The sequence below is a fragment of the Antechinus flavipes genome, chromosome 2, assembly GCF_016432865.1.
Source record: "Antechinus flavipes isolate AdamAnt ecotype Samford, QLD, Australia chromosome 2, AdamAnt_v2, whole genome shotgun sequence".
Classification (NCBI taxonomy): Eukaryota; Metazoa; Chordata; class Mammalia; order Dasyuromorphia; family Dasyuridae; genus Antechinus; species Antechinus flavipes.
The window spans coordinates 538,551,328-538,569,231 of record NC_067399.1 but is presented as its reverse complement, the minus strand read 5'-3'; the positions used below and the strand labels follow the sequence as shown (position 1 = coordinate 538,569,231).

General features: G+C 35.5%; 1 protein-coding gene across 1 annotated transcript in view; it reads left to right on the top strand.

Annotated features, from left to right (window-relative positions):
* The window catches only part of IQCH (IQ motif containing H), a 295,121-nt gene extending 278,415 nt beyond the window's left edge, over positions 1–16,706 (top strand). Inside the window, exons 18-21 of the mRNA XM_051980800.1 lie at positions 10–132; positions 7,752–7,813; positions 13,081–13,189; positions 15,660–16,706. Of these exons, the coding sequence (XP_051836760.1) occupies positions 10–132; positions 7,752–7,813; positions 13,081–13,189; positions 15,660–15,758 (393 nt within the window). The 3' untranslated portion in view covers positions 15,759–16,706. The remainder of the gene's footprint in view (positions 1–9; positions 133–7,751; positions 7,814–13,080; positions 13,190–15,659) is intronic.
* The last annotated feature ends 1,198 nt before the right edge of the window (positions 16,707–17,904 follow it).

Below are 17,904 nucleotides of genomic sequence, written 5' to 3'. Positions count from 1 at the left end.
CTTTTCCAGATTGATAAATGCATTCGCTATGCACTGACGACCAACAACCTGTTTCACACCAACCTGTCCCTCATCTTCCACAGTGTCTTCCTTCGGATGTGTAAGGCCCATGGCATAGGATACGATGTAGAGGTATGACTAGTGAAAGTGAATCAGCACCAGATGGGGTGGGAAAAGTCACCTGCTTAAGCCAATTTTATCATCTTGGGAAACTACTTCCACTGGTCCTTTATTGGTTTTCAGAAGTATCTACCCTTCACACCACAGTCCCCCTTTTGTTGGGGCTCCAAGCTTGCACAACCAGCAAGGTTGTAGTTAAATGTTCTTATTGCTATTTGCATGCATATCTAATAACACCCATGTACCTCCGTAAACCAAATATTTCAATATAATTGACTGAATACAGAAAGAATGAATCAACCCAGACCGCTACAGTTGGGATTAATTGTTCCAGCTGCAGCACACAGCCTTTTGGAATTGAAGTTTTATTCCCCCAATGATTAAACAGAAACACTTTTCCTTATGCCCAGAAGGTACTTAAACTTATCTCTGTTTTTCTATCAGCCTCAAAGCAGGGAAGATGTAATTTGAGGGACACTGTGAAGTTTTCTTGCCATCTCCCTCAAAAAACACTTTCCCAATTATTTACTAATTATTGAAAACCCATAATTCCACCTTTCTTCCTTTGGTTTAAAAGGTCTGGCCTCTGTCAAAATCAGATGCCTTTAGGAAATTTGCACACTTAGGCCTCATCAATCATGTACATATTATGTACTTAAGATGATTTGAATTCAGATATTTTCCTGAAGTTATATTTTGAAGGAAAAAAATATATATATAGTATTATATAGTACTACAGTATATTGTAATAAAATAGTATAATAATAATAATAAAACAAAATAATAATAATATATAAAATAATAATAATAATAAAGATCTGGCCAGATTCCTATCATGTTAAGCATTAGCTATATTTTCTTGTCCAAGTAATTAAGCCTTTCTTTCAGTATCACTACCTAACCCCCAACAGGGATTTTTTTGTGGGAATCAAATGACATTATGTATATAAAACACTTTACAAACTTTACAATGCTATTTCTTTTTTTAAATTTTATTTAATAATAACTTTATATTTTACAATGCTATTTCAATATAAGTTAACAGTAAAGCTGATAATGAACAAGAGTCACAAAAACATGGATGTAACTGTTACTATCTACAAATTGCAGGTGGAAAAAAAAGTGAAGTTAATCTGTGGTAAAGTTAGATATGAAAGTAGTTGTGTGTAGGTGAGTGTAGATATGGATGTATGTATACATTTTTTAAAAACCATAATGCCATTGTAACCTCTACTATCTATATTCTTCTTCATCTGACCCTCTTCTGTTGCCTAGGAAACCCCTCCTTACTCAGCCACCAGCACTGACCAGCTTTTTAGCTGTTCCAACTCAGCTATATCAGTACCAGCTTGAGGCAGAAGAAAAAGCAAAATCACAAAAATCAAAGCAAACTAGATTGGTCTGATCATGAAGAGAACCTCTTTCGATCACCCAGAAAGATGTATAACTAGATTGTTAGAGTTTTTTAAGAGATGGAGGTAGCTTTCCAGAAATACACATGGTCAATGGCCACTGAATGAAAGAAGAAAGAAAAAATGTCTAATGGCTTATCCATTCAGATGGATGCAGAGGGGATATTCCATATGATGCAATAACTAAACAGAGACAAAGAATGGACGAATGCCATAAATAAACGTGTGTGTGTTACCAATGATGTCTCAGGCTAATCTGTAGACAAATCTGTAGGCCCTTACATGATGTGATTTGATGGTCCTTCCCTGCCCTTCTAAATGTCTCTCTTTCTTACCAGCTGCCATCATGCAGCTGTGTTAAGGTGACACTTACAGAGTCGAGAAATTGATTCATTTCCCAATACGACTTAGTACTTGTGTAACATCCTCTGTTACATGAAGAAGTCACTTAATTTCTTTTCAATTTCCTCATCTGTCAAATGAGAGCTTTGCGCTCTGAGGTCTCATATTGCTCTAGATCCTGTGTTGCTCTGTCTGAAATTTTCACCTGAGTTAGAGCATTCAAGGCAGGCAGGGATGCAGAAAAGAGTACATTTCCCAAAATACTAGACTCAACGTGAAAACATTCATTGGGAGAACAAAGGTTTCCTTTTCCATGAGATCATGTGTGGCCACAGAAGAGGTGGTTTGGCGCACGCATAACGGTGCTCTGTCAGTTCATGACTATGTAGGGAAATGAAAGCACAATGAGATATCCTGGCTGTCGAAAATGTTACAGAGAAGACCATGAGCAGCAAGCAGCATCTAGGTTAAGCCGAGTCAGGAGCTACATTGCAGACAGATATAGACCAAGAAGCAGACAAGCAACCATGTACTGACTTGGCACTTCAATGAAACCTTCATCTTCAGCCAGGAGACCCATCCTAATGTACGAGGATTCCTAACAGAAACATTCATTTTGGCAGCATTTAAGTTACTAATTAGTCTGAAGGAAAATGGTACTGAAATTCTACTCAAAGTATAAAGGAGATTGTTTCTTTTTTGCTTAATGATTTCTGTACACATTAAATGTTTTACTGTTTCAGTGCTGTTCTTTCCCTGGATCTGTTAACATAGTAACAGAAAACCCAGACCTAAGTTCTTAGTTTTCTTTGAATAGGGGAAAACCAAGCCAGATAAGCAAATCTACCTTAAATCACCAGGGAACAAATTTCTCAAAAGAAAAATTGCACACTATTTAGAATCATATGGAAGATTGCATTAAGTCACTAGCAATTAGAGAAATATCAATCAAAACAGCTCTTAAGGTTTTTCTCAAATCTAGAAAATTGACGAAAGTTACAAAAGCTGTAAATAGTCCATATGGAGGAACTAGAGAAAGACAATGCCATTGGTGAAACAGTGAATTGGTCTAATTATACTAGAAAAATAGTTTGGAATTATTCTAAAAGAAGTGAGCAAAATGTCAGTACCTTTTGACTCAGAGTTCCCGCTGTTGGCATATAACCCAAGGAAGTCCTAGATAGAAAGAAGGGCCCATAAAAATCAAAATATTCACCACCATGTCTTTTGTAGTAGCAAAGAATTGGAAACAAATAGATCCTCATTGATTGTGCAATCACTAAACAAATTGTGGATATATATATATATATAAATATAATGGAATATGAATGACCACACCAACAACAAATAGGAAGAATTCTGAGAAACTTGAAAAAGTAAGCAGAATCAAGAAAACAATATACACAATGGCTATAGCCAATGAAAAAATAAAAGAATGAAACTGAATATCATATGATTGTAATAATCAAGAAGCTTGGTCTTAGAGCTGAGAAAATGTACCACCTTTCTTTGCAGAGGTAGTGGATTAGGGACATGTAGATCTAGTGGAGAATTTTAATTAGCTAATTTCTTTACTCATTTTAAAATTCTTTGTTACTAGGGATGGTTCCTCTATCCTCCTTATAAGAGAGGATGGGACATAATTCAGAAAAAAAATTGATATTAAAACCTAAGATAACAATTTTTTAAAAATTAAAAACCCAGATGGTGTGACCTGAAGTATACAAGATATCCATAGCTGGTTGTTTTTGTAATCCACCTGGAACCTATCCAGGATTAAATGTTTATATTAACTCCCCCTCTAGCATGTAAACTCTTTGAGAATATGGCAGTTTTCTTTTTATCTTTGTATCCTCATCACCAAGCACAGTGCGTGGCACATCATAGTCATTTAATAAATGCTTGGTGATTTAAAGTTACCTGTACTATCACTGCAGGAATCCAAACTAAGCTTATTTCCTTTTATGCCAGAGTTACTAGATTGGCAGACTGGGGAATGTTATAGATGTCATTTAAACAAGATTTTAGCGAATGATTTGCCAGTGTTGTTCCAGCTGTTGTGGAAAAGAAGCAGAAGTGGTATAAAGCAGAAGTCTTCAATTTTTGAATGCATATCCCCATCATTTTGAAAAAAATAGACACACCCTTCCAATATATGTCTACTTGCCTATTTTCTAGTGATACTCATGTATTACTGTACTAAAATTTATACCAAAATAGACATTTTAAAAGGATGAGATAAAGATGAAATAAATACTTAATCTTTGTTGATAGGGAACCACTGGAGTTTTTGAGTAAGGGATAGACTGGTTTAGGAAAATTACTTTGACAGTTGTGTGGGGGATGAATTAGAGAGAAGGATAGAATTAAGTGCAAGGAGAATAAATTAGGTTATTGCAGTAGTTCAAGTATCATGAAAGGTAAGGAGTTGAAAATGACACCAAGATTGGAAACTTGGGTAACTGAAAAGTTGTTATATTTTAACCACCCAATACTTATATGGGGAGTTTTGAGCTGAATAAAAGAAATAATAAAGAATCAAGGATGCAGATTCCAAAAAAAATTAAATGGTTTCAGATCAACAACTAGTATTAGATGATGCTCTATTGAGGTAAGAGATAAGTTGAATTTTGGATGAAAAGGGAACTCTTGGTGGTTATAGAAATTCATCAGGACCTAAAATGGCTTCCAGGCAGAAGCAAGGAGGGCAAATGCAGAAACCATTTCCTTTTATGCCCAATGCTCCATGAATAGAGACCCCAAGAGAAGAGAGACTATCTGTCATCTGATTTATTGGGGTCTGGAGATATCACCATTCATTGTGAATCACCTACTCTCCCAAGATGGGCTAAAGTTATTGATCCACCCATAAAGGGTCAGACATGAAAGCTTGTGGCTAAAGAAATTTGAAGATTATATTACCAATGATTTGACATTCTTAAAGTAATAGATATCAGTCAAGATAAGGTGATGAGAACAGTTTGATATATGTTGAAGATGGATAGATAGGTTTTCATATATACACACACATATATATATATATATCCACAAACATATATATATAAAATATCAATCCTAACATATGATGCTATGGATAATGTGCCTATATGTGCCTATGTGTTTGGTATATAATATGTAGCTTTAATGTAGAAACCATGTACCATGTATTTGTACAAAGCTTTTTTTATTTAGAATTTTTTACCTGTAACTGTACAACATGTAACTTCATAGTGTATGTTGTCTTGATCACGTGTACACAGTATAATTTTCAGGAAATGAAATTCTTTTCTGTTTTTACAGAAGCAAGGATAGAACAGACATGGCTAAGAGAAGAAAAGGACAGCCGGGTGGTGCAGTGAATGGAGTGCCAGACCTGGAGTCAAGAAGACTTGTCTTCCTGAATTCAAATCTGGTTTCAGACATTTACTAGTTATGTGACCCTGGGCAAGTCATTTCTCCCTGTTTGCCTCAATTCCCTCATCTATAAAATGAACTGGAGAAGGAAATGGAAAGCAACTCCAGTCTCTTTGCCAAAAAAAAAAAAAAAAAAAAATCCCAAATTGAGTCACAAAGAGTCAGAAAAATGGAAATGACTTAACAACAACAAAAGACAGGAAAGGGACTTCATTTTCCACAATGCTGGACTAAGAATAAGAACACTCTTTGGGAGAAGGACTCTGTTCCTGTTAGGCTGTACTTCTTGTGAGGCCATTTGGCCACAAGACAGATTGATTTGTATCAGTGGAATTGACAGAAGAAAGTGATGAGATGAAAGAGTAATGGTGGCTTCTTCAAGGTTCCTGACCATGTGAGGCAGTGAGAACATGTAGGAATTAGCCCTGGAGTATCTCCAAGGTCTCACAAAAAGAGAAAAGATGGAGTTGAGGGAAAGTTGGCAAAATGACCATGAACAGGAGCAGCAAGTAATGTCTTAGGAAAGCCAAGGTGGAGGTTCCAGTGGAAAGAGTGACAGTGGAGAAGCAGGTTATCATTTCAACTCAATTTAAACTTGGTCCATCACTGAATACTTAATTTTCAGCCCTAAAATCTAGGAGAATAATCAGACTAAGACTTTGCTTCTGCCTTCTTTAGGAGAGCTATGCGTTTTAGTAGAGCTTAAATTCCATAACACTCTGAAGACAAAGGGGAATAAAACTATGCCCTTACCAGAAAGTGAACAAGTTCATTTTCTCATTTTATTATTCGTTTCTGTTATGATTAAATGTAATAATGTAAAATAGTACTCTTCTTTTCCTGAATCCGTTAGCATGGTAAACAAATTCTTAAAACAACTTTAGAAGCTGCCTGTTTTCTAATTGGGCAGAGGTAAAACAAACTATATAGTTTTATAAAAAGCTTTTTAAAGCAACCATAATTTGGATCTAAGTCTGTTAGGATCCAGAATTGGTTGGATTCACTATCTACAAGAGATTCATTCCCTTAGAGAGAAGGGGGAAACATCAATCATTTACTTGATAACCTACTATGTGTCTGGCACTGTGCTAAGAACTTTACAAATACTTTCTCATTTGACCCTCAGCAAAACACTTGGAGTAGTTTTACTCATTTTACACTTGAGGAAACTGAGACAGAGAGAAATTTCAGTGATTTGCTCAAGGTAATACAGCTAGTAAATATCTGAGATCAAATCTGTATGACAAGGTCTTCTTGACTCCAGGTCTAGCTTTCTACCTACTACATCACCTAGCTGCCTCATAGCCTTAGCTTTAGGGTTAGACTATTATCATGTTCTAAGAGTCTTTTGTGTAAATGCAAATAGCCCGTACACAAGACAATAAGTTACAGACATTATCATATTGCCAGAGAAAATGGTACATAAAAATATTCATGTAGTAGGAGGTCAGGGTAAGAGAATAGAAAAACTAAGGTCATAAGAAATTGCAACCCAAGGGAAGATACCATAGGAAGGGACTTTGCTAGCTGGGAAATAGTATGGGGTTAGTGGGTGCTTTGGAAGGAATTTTAGATGAAAACATATGCATCTTTGTTTTACTATTTTGCATGACTTCTGTCTAAGCTTAAATGTTATCTCATTTTTTAACATAGAAAATAAAACCTTGGAAAAAAACTTTGAATAAGCCATTTACTTCTATTACTACATTTAGCTTAATGATAAGAAAAACAGAATTCTGGCCTAATTTCTTGAAGAACTCATTCAATGGTCCATAGTTCTTTGAGACAGAACAATTATGGAATATTTTGGCCACGTAAAAATATTTGTAGTATTTGATTATAGGTGATGCTCCTAAAACATCTGGTCAGTCCAGAGTCCAATCTGACAACATTCATCAATTATAAAGGAAGATGTAACCTGTGTGTCAATGAAGAAATCTTGAAATATGAAGCTCTCACTAAAAGTGATTTGTTGCAGTTCAATTCCAGACATTTATTAAATACTTGCTATGTGCAAGACAGTATGTAATTTAAATGTGTGAGTAATTAGAAGCATAGAATCATAGAACTGGAAGGGACTTTAAAGGTCATTTCATCTAACTTGCCATCTAACTCAGAGATTCCTTGCTCAAAATTTTAGATGCTTGTCTCTTCTTGAATGCTTCCAGGGAGAGGGAGATTATTACCACTGGGAGGTAGATAATAATCAAGAGACAATCCATTCTATTGTTACTATTATTAAGTTGTTTATAATGATTTATAAATTCAGCTGATTGGTCTTAGATCTGCTTTTTGGAGCTACACACACACACACACACACACACACACACACACACACACACATTTTCTCCCTCCTCCATTTGATAAACAGTTATTTCTTTCATGCTTTGAGTAATATTAAGTTGAATGCTTTCTTTATGCTTCCTTTAAGAAAAATAAGATATTTCTTCTTCAATCTTGCAGGAAAAACAAGGAACAATTTTTATATTATTTGAAACTCAGAAGAGGTATAGAATGGGAATATTGTGAGTATGAAATATTTAAGTACAGTTAAAGAAATAGGCTGTTGCAATTGAAAGCAATTCTACTTTTATGTATTTTAATCAAAGTGTTGATTTATTGAAAGACCATTTAATTTTGTTTAGAAAAACAGATGGTATTGCACAAAGTGGCCCTTGAATACATTGGTTTTTAAAAATATGATTGATTTGTTGCCAAAAGGTTAGTTGTAACAGCTATCTACACAAGCACATGAATACACATAGACGCAAACACATGCGTGTTGCATATGCCCAATGCCAACATTGCTGCCAGCATCCATCTCTAAAGCTGGAAAGCTGAGAAGCTGAGAATGAGCTCAGCTGGGATGGTCCAAATAAGCAGCACTAAGCATTTCACCATAGCTTTCTCCATGGCTTTCCTGATGTCAGGGCGTGGCTTTGTGGTCTCTGGGGCAGGCTGATGGACATTTCCTTGAATGTTCACATGCCCCAAAATTCGAGCACAAGAGGAAATATCCAAAGCCAAAGGCCACACCCTCAACCCTAACTGGTCTTTCTCCTGTGCTCAAGTCCATTGATCCCATGCTCCTATTACTTAAAATAGGCCAATTTTCAAATATAGCAACCTCGTCTTACCTCAGCACACTCCTAGAGAGTCCAGCACAAGTGTCTCTCTCTACTCATCTCAGCTGTTCTCTGAAGACATCAAAGGAGTAAGAGCCTGTATATTTAATATACATCACTCACCCTTCTTTCACAATGACCCCATTCTCCTAGGTACCCAAAGGGAAAGGGAAGAGGAGGACTGAAGATGTGATACACAGATTCACTCATTCATCAGCTGTGTGCAGGGCACTATGATGGATATAAGGATAAATAAAGCAGTTTATAATCTACTATTGTTGAATTTATAATCTACTATTATAATTCACTAATGTTACAAGTATACAAGTAACCCTAATACAAGACAGACTATATATCATGAGAGATTTGAACAGATTGTTGTTGTTTTTTTAAAAGAATAATGGCTTTCTATTTTTCAAAATACATGCAAATGTAGTTTTCAACATTCACTTACAAAATCTTGTGTTCCAAATTTTTCTTCCTCCCTCTTCCTCTCCCCCTTGCCCTGGAAAGAAAATAATCCAATATAGCTTAAACATGTGCAATTCTTCTAAACATATTTCCACATTTATCATTCTACACAAGAAAAATCATATCAAAAGGGGAAAAATGAGGGAAAAACCAAGCAAACAAAACAAAAAAGGTGAAAATATTATGCTGTGATTCAGTTTTCACAATCTTCTCTCTGGATGATGATGGCACTTTCCATAACAAGTCTATTGCTTTGAATCACCTCATTGTTGAAAAAAGCCAATTCTATCATAGTTGATCATCTCATAATCTTGTTGCTCTGTAAATTCCAATCACCTCATTTAGTATCAGTTTATGGAAGTCTTTCCGGGCTTTTCTGAAATTAGCCTGCTCGTCATTTCTTATGGCACAATAATATTCCATTACATTCATGTATCATAACTTAACCAAACAGATTGTTACAAGGATTCATACATAGAAGAGATCCTATATGGTTGATAAGACTCAAAGAAAGTTCCATGAAGAAGGAACCTTCAAGGATACAGAGAATTCTGAAAAAGATGGGAGTGAGGAGGTAGAAGGCAGATGTGGCAGAGTGATGGGAGGAAGCATGCCATCATTTCAAGCAAAGGAGACAGCATGGCAAAAGCATGAAAGCCCAAAAGCCAGCATGCTTGGGGAAGAGCATCTAGTCAACATTTACTAGAATGTCAAGAATGTGTAGGGAAATGGGGGAAATAAGGTTAGAAAGGTGGGTTAGGGGGAAAAAAGGAAAGGAAAACTTATAGATGGGTAGAAAGCTAGCGATTCCCTGCTCAAGTGGGAAGCCCTTTCACTGGAATGCTCAAAAAAGAGCTCTAGTGATTAATCAAGTATTCCATGAAATGGTAAGGTCCTCTGTCCCTGTTTTTATCCAGTTAGTGACTTCAGGCAGCTTTCCATGGCTGCTTCCTACAAATTAATGTCTGTGATGAGACATACATTATCCTGCCCAAAAGAATATAAATTTTGATCTATATCTAGCCACTGGTCTCAGAAGGCTCTGGAAGGGAAAGTGAGACAGGTGACCTTTCATAACCCTTGCATTTAACATACATCAATGTATATTTACATTTAAATCCAACTCACTTGAAGGCCATGGAATCACCTCCCTGATGTCACAGTCTTTTTGGTGAAGGAAGGATGGACAACAACACTAGCTCCTTAACCTATTAATGGCAAGCAAATTACATTAGCTTTCTATTTGTACTTATAGCAAGAAATATGCAAACAAGATATAGTTGGAATACCGAATCCAGTTCTTTTCCTATCTACAATAGCAGCTCTAATGCTACTATGAGCACATATATGAATACAGGTTTGACTTGCCTCCCATTCCTCAATCCTCTAATTCTCAAACTTCTACTTTCCCTAAAGAAAACAGCAGTTATAACTAGTGCCTGCCAGTGCCAGTGCCAGGGGTGAGCCATTTTCCCCTTCTTTCTAAATCTCTCACTCTGGTATCATAGAATACAAAAGAGCACAGGCCTTGGGGGGAGAACTTAGGGAACCAAGCAATAGCAGTGCCAACAGGTTTGCAAGGAGTTTGTAGTTATCAGAGATTAGGAAAAGTTGGTCAGGGAATCTAGGAAGGTAGAAAAGGTTTAGGAGAAGGGTAGATCCAGAGGTTAGGAATCTAAGCAAACACATTAAGTTAAGGCATTAGGGGTTCCTTAAATACAATTTTACCAGGACAGAAAGTGATGAGAAGGCTTACACAAATCTGGGCCTGCATCTGTGACCCTATAAGTGTCTTCAGTCTGCAAAGAAATGTAATTATAGGTCATGCACTAAGCACTGGGAATACAAAGAAAGCCAAAAGCACTAAACTAGTTCCTGCCTTTAAGGAGCTTAATAGGGGAACCAATGTGTAGATGATAGGGAGCCACTGGGATTTATTAAGCAGGGGCTGACTTGGGCAGACCTACAGATCAACAGTCTCTGGTTAGAACGTTTCTTTAGCAATTGGTTGAACTTCTCTTACGACATTTAGATTGTCTTGTAGCCATTTCTTGACTATTCCTTATAACTTCTGTTAAACTATAAAAGCTTTTCCCTCTCCAGCACCAGAAAGCTGTGCTCTCTCTGAGGGAAGACTTCCCAATCTTTCTGGTCACTTAACCTTCTCCTTTAAGGTTACCTTACTTCTGTTCTGTATCTATCATGTAAATATATATATATATATATATATATATATATATATATATACATACATACATACACACACATATATATATTTGATGTTATTTTTTTCATTGTATATGTAAATTTGTCAGAGATAGAGACTGATGTTGTACTTTTGCCTTTCTTTGTATCTCCAGTACTTAGGACATAGCAAGTACTTAATAAATGCTTGATGATTGATTAAATAATCAGCTGATTCTGATAACACTTGCTATGGATTTCTTTTCAAGTTTGCTAAATTATAAACCCCCCTAGCCACTTAATGGTGAACTGATGGTAAGGTCTGTTGATGGTAAAGAGAGTAGGTTGTTAGATAACAGAAAAAGCCACTAATAAGAAGAGCTTAAATTGAGGACTGGTGTCTAGGGCAGTGTTTTCATGATCAAAGAGCATATTCATTTTAAGTCTGTAGCACTCAACAATTTTCACCACTACTCTCTAAATCTTCACCTTCCTTCACAATGACTTGGGTTCATAAGTTCAATTGTGTAAGAACAGGTTAAAGAGACAAGGATAGAAAATAATATCTGTGACAGATCTAGGGCAGGGAGAGAGTTAGAAGAGACGACCTAATGGCTTGATGATTCCTTTAATATGACAGCCAATTCAATCCAACCAAAATGTTTTAAAGACCAAAAATGAGCTGCATTGTGTCTGGAGGGAAATACAAAGTTAGTTTGTGTTAATACAAATAAAGGATCCAGAGTGAGGACAATGTTAGTCTAGCTGCTGTGACCAGATGATATTGGCAGTATTTTGTATACTTTGGGGTGCCATAGTTGGACTGTATCTTAAAGATGAGGAAGATAGAGAGAAGGACAGAGCATAAGAGCCATTTCCAAATATTTGAAGTCTGATCATGTGGAAGAGACATTAAAGTTATTCTGCTTGACCCCACAGGGCAGAAGCAAGGTCAGTTTATAGAAGTTAACCAAAAGCAAACTTCTACTCATATGAAAGGGAAAGTGAGATAAACACTTCTATCAATCAGTTATCTAAAAATGAAACTGACTACTTTGAATTTCCCAATTCCAAAAGTTTTGAAACAGAAGTTTGTCTGGAATCTTGAAGAGATTATTGCTGCTAAGGTTAGACTTTGTTGGCCTCTGCAGTACCTTCCACCTTTTCCCTTCTCTAAGAAGGAGCAAAAGGCCTTAACTCAAGAAACTTAGATTTCAGAGAAGTCAATTCAAGACCCAGTGATGCAACCAGTAGAATAGTAACATAAGGGTCTATTTTCTCTCTAAAAAAATCCAGAAATTATACTTCCACTACCTTTCTTAAAAGTTGCTGTGAGAAAAGAATCTCATAAATATGCGTTATTATATATTATTATAGAATCAGAATCTTAAAGTAGAAAGAGACTTAAAAGGTCACTTTATGATTAATTCTGTGCCTATGATTGGGGTGTGTGGAGTGTGTGTATGGACTTGTTGTGAATGTAGTAAAATTAATGGGATATTTCCCCTTGTAGCATAGGTAGATAGCAGTCTATGAGTGTAAAAGAGAAAGAAGACCACCAAAGAAATATACCATAATTCTATTGTGTGGAAGGAAGGACGAGGTAAAAGTCTCAATAATGCTGAGGTTCAAATCTGTATTCAAGAGAATTATGTTAGGCATGAATTATTCTCATGTGCATAGCAACAGTTCTATTAAACTAATTTAAACATTAAAAACATATGAGCTTATACTACTGTCCTAGCTCAGTGGTAGCCTTTTGCTTGGAATAACTGAGCCCAATGCTATTTTCTGCTAAGTTGATTAATAAAAAATATTTATTACACAAATCCTTTTTGTTGACAAGTTAAAATGGAGCCTCATCTTTCATATCTCCCTGAAGATTGCCACCTTGTGAGATTGAAAATACTCATTAAATTCCATCACCAGACAGGCACAAATGAGAGGGTGATTGTTTTTAAGCATGTGAGGGGAATCATTGGTAAACTCATTTGTTTGGATATCATTAACAGAACAATCGGAGAGGATCTCCAGGGGGTCCTCATGACCTTTGCTCACAATCTCTTCATCATCCATCAAGAAATATCATCACCTAATATGCAAGGCGAGACCAATTTTAAGGTGAGGTGTTAATTAACTAACGATCCTGGTTAATTTCTGTACAAGGGCTGAAAATACCTCATGCTGTATTGTAAACAAGTGCTAAACCATCCTTTTTTATTGTTAGCGGTACATATTTTACAATGTGGAGGGTCAACATTGTAAGGTTCCCACTGAACTTGTTAGTTAAATTTAATAGTTTGAAACTTTTCCTTTGAAATGTAGTAGATTTACTTTAACTTAATGCCAATTCCAAACCTATGTTTCAAAAGTGAAAGAGCCCATTAGAATGTCACATGGAGGTCAGGAGACTGTCACAATCAGAATCCCAAGCTAAAAATGGCCTTTAAATAATACCACAGACTGGTTGGTTATTTCTTGAGGAATTAAGAATCAATGAAGTCATAATAAGATAGACTAACTCCTGTGTGCCTCAGTTTCCTCATTCTTTAAATGATCTCTAAGGCTTCTTCCTGCTCTAAAATTTGCTCATTTAAAGATGGATAATGATTTAGGTATCCTAACCTGGATCATTGGAACACCAGTACTATATTTTGTGTCATTTGCTCTGGCCCAGTTTTATTTAATTATAGTAGTTTTTTTGTTTCTGACCTCCTGAGACCTGTGAGTAGTTTCAAGGATGTTGACAAAAGTTTAAGGCAGGATTATATACCGGAGATCTTCAATGTTCAAAAAACAGGATGGTTGTAATCCTAGCTAGACAAAAATGGTCATATAAAAATGATTCAAATTCATCATTAACCAACCAGCCATGACTTAAAAACTAAGATTAAGTAAATCAGAATATCATATTCATTTTTCCTCATAAGTCCCTTCCCCTGAAACAGAAAACTATATATTTATTCTTGAATACATTTAATCGTTCAATATATTTTCTTCTACAATAGGTCAATTTTAATAATAATAATACAGTCTGCTATTATATAATGGTTTAAATTTTTCTGGATATTTTCATATTCATTATCATATGAAGAAATACCATTCTATATGGTCTCATTATATTAAAGATATTCACTGTCCAAATGCGACTAGAACTACATCCCTTTTCACTAGTCCCAAATGGCACGTGTTCTATTTCACATCATAGTCCATTGCTAGTCTAGTATATCTGTTAACTAACTGTCCATATGCACAAATTTGCAAATGACATGTCCAAATTTGGAGATCATCCAAAATCAGAAGGTCCAGGCCAAAATCAGTTGGCCTCTTAGCTTAGTCCTAAGGCAAGCAAAGTTTATTAACTCCTATTCAAGTGAAAACTATTTCTATTGACTTTTTCTATGGTTGTGGATATATGTGTGTATGTATATATGTGTGTGTGTGTGTGTGTGTGTGTGTATCTTTATATATTTCCTCAAAACTCTTTCATAATGTGTTGATAGGTCAATTGTTTTTAAATATCCTTAAATGATTCCCTAGCCTGTACATGAGACCAAATTCAACAAACTGTTTGAAATAACATAACTAATTTGTCTAAAGAAAAGTTATAGGAGCCAAAGGTGCTAGTTTTGTAGGACATTTTCATTTCCTTGTTTCTTAACTATCTTATCCACACTCTTAAAGGGAATCAGTGTAGAATGCCCATTTTAAAAAATAACTTATTTATAAGTTAAATGGATAACTAAGGAGGAATGGATTTTTTAGCCCTACAAGATAAAATATTAAAAGCCCCGAAATTATAAAAATGATAATGATGATAGCTAGTATTTATATATACCTTTAAGGTTTATAATGCAGTTTACAAATATCATCTCATTTGATCCTCACAATAACCCTGGGAAGTAGATGTTATCATTATCCTCATTTAACAGATGAGGAAACTGAGGCAATATTCAGGATCTCACAGCAAGTTAAGTGTCTTAGTCTAGATAGGATCTCAGATCTTCCTGACTACAAGACCAATATTCTTAACAATTGTGCTATCTCAATGCCTCTATAAAATAATAAATAAATAAATAAAAACAATAATCACCACATCAAAATTATTATCTGTATATGATAAGAATTTGATTTCTGTAACACTTTTGTGTAAAAGCATTTGCCATTTACTCCTTCATTTATCCAATAGGGTATGTTAGAGTAGTTTTTTTTTTCAGTTTGCAGATAAGCAAAGTAAAGTACTGTGAGATTAAGTAATTAGCCTAATATTGTCATCGAGTTAGTGGTGATTCGGGACCAGAAGCCAGATTTCTTGACTCTTACACTGAACCAGGAGCTCTACCTTCTCTATGCTGACTCAAATATAGTGTCTATTGCTATATATAATGGAGGATAAATCTACCTGCAAAGTAAAAACTATGTTTAAAATGAATTATTGGAGCTCTTTTTCTGAAAAGTAGCCAATGACTTTATAAGCCTTCATCTACCTATAAGCCATACTTATAATTCATAAGACTGCATATGATTGCCAAGAAGGTTGTTTGACCATTTTGTAAAAGACTAACAGATATTGTTTTCATATTCATTACAGAGATTCGTTAATGATACCGAGACAGTCCTAGGAATTACAGCAGAAAATAAAATAAAATTTGAAGAGCAAGCTGCCAAAAATGAAAATGACTTAATCTGAGAATCATAGTTCATTGATATCTGCAAATTCTATCATTCTTGATACTCATTTGGAAATTACAACGATTTTCTCAATGACTGGAGGAAATACAACTTTTCCTTCTTTTAGCAGTCAAATGAAAACTAGGTAGTGTGAGGAAACTGGAACAATATTCTTTGTTATTTGCTATTAAGGAATCTTAATTCATTTGTCAAAACTATAATTGTAATTCTGTATTTAAGTTTGTATGCACTCAACTTGTTTTAGCCACCAAAAGAAAAAAATCCAACAAGAGAAATCATTTCTCTATTTAATACTATGCCTTTATATGCTTCAGACTTAAGAAGCTTCTATTTTTAAAACTTCATAGATAGGTGGGTTGAGGGAGAATAACTTGTGCATCCTTGATTATTCCTGAGAGGAATTTGTCTCTTGTACTTTTTTCCTAATAAGAAACTTTTTCTTTCTTCTTTACTTTTTAAAAATCTATAATCATTGTCATCTTCCAAAACCTAATTGTCCTTTCTTTTCTTTTTAAAAATTGTTGAGATTTTTAAAAATCTTTTTACCTTGACTGTATTTTCTTTATGCCAAGTCAAAAAAAATTTTTTTTGGTCATTTCCAAACAGTTGATGCTAGTAGTCTACCATCAGCCTGTAACTAAAGCTACAGAATTTATCTAGGTGGCAGCATGCACTCTTATTTTAAGCTGCAGAATAACCCCAATCCTGTCAATTGAATAAACAATCTTGTTCCCCAGTACTTAGGGTTCATTGCAGTCATAGAATTTTCACTAGTAATGGTACATACAATACAAGTATTTAGCTGTATTTTTAAAAAGCAATTGTCAAAAATAAAGGGTGCCAAGTATAAGCCAGACTATCTATTTAAATACCCTAACTACAGTATGATCCAGTTTTGTGGGAGAATGGGAAAAAAAAGTCTAAATCACAATGTTTTAAGTAATGTTGATTTCTGTTTTAAATAAACATTTTTAAATGAGTATGTTGAGTTTTTGTTTTGTTTTTGTGATAGTATTTCTATCATTCCTTATCTTCACTTTAGCTCTAGGTTGAGCATTCCTGCTCTATATTTTCACCATTTTCTTTTAGTTTTGGTCTTTATTTTCCTGCAGTTGAAAACACATTTATCAGCCAGGTTTCCTGCCCGAGTTAGGTACTAGGATGACCCTTCCCTGTTGCCAGATACCCTCGAATCCCTATCAGATGTCCATTGTCCAGACACTCGACTGATAGAAAGGACAACAAGCCCATTAGAGTCAAACCTCAATCCCAGCCAGAGCAACATAAGGTCCCAGAGACTCATTAGTTCACTGGCACAGTAGTGTCCTGAGAGTAAATGAAACCCTCTGTCTCCTTATGTCTCTCATCTGCTCTAGACTTTAAAAGAAAACTGTCTCAGTTTTGTTCAGCACAGCAGTGGAATTGTTCACATGGTGAGAACCCTCTCTTAACAGTAAAAACTGTTAAATCTATTAGGGACCTTTTTTTATTTGAATTTTGATTAGCACTTCTGAGCCTGGGGCTGCTGGCAAAGAGGAGAACTAGCGTATTCCCATTTACCTTCATGGGCTTACACTGCTGCTGAATCAGACGATGTCACTTTGCATCTCTTCTGTCCTCAACTACAAACTGCAAGATCCAGACACATCAAGTCTATTGTCAGACACAGTTCTCTGCAGCAAAACATGGGGACCTTTGTATCTACGTTATCTGATATTTAACAATAAGGTTAAAGCTGTTCTGAATGAGTGTGCATCATAGGATTGCACGTGGATTCAGAACTAGAAAGGATCTTAAATCTCCCTCTTCATTTTATGGATGAGGAAACTGCCAAAAAAGTGAAAGAGGCAGGATTTGGATCCAGATTATCTAACTTGAAATCAGGTGTTTGTGGTTCCCCCCCCCACCCCCAACTTTATGTATTTCAGGAGTTCTTAAACTTTTTCTACTTGCAACTCCTTTTTGTCTGAGAAATTTTCATGTGACCTTGGGGATTTAGGTTTATAAAACGGGCATACAAATCAAACATTTACGAATAATGAATCAATCATCGACCACCCACATTCAGTTACAAGATCCCATATGAGGTCATGAACCACAGTTTAAGAAACTGGGATATCATCCATGATACTTGTACAAATAGT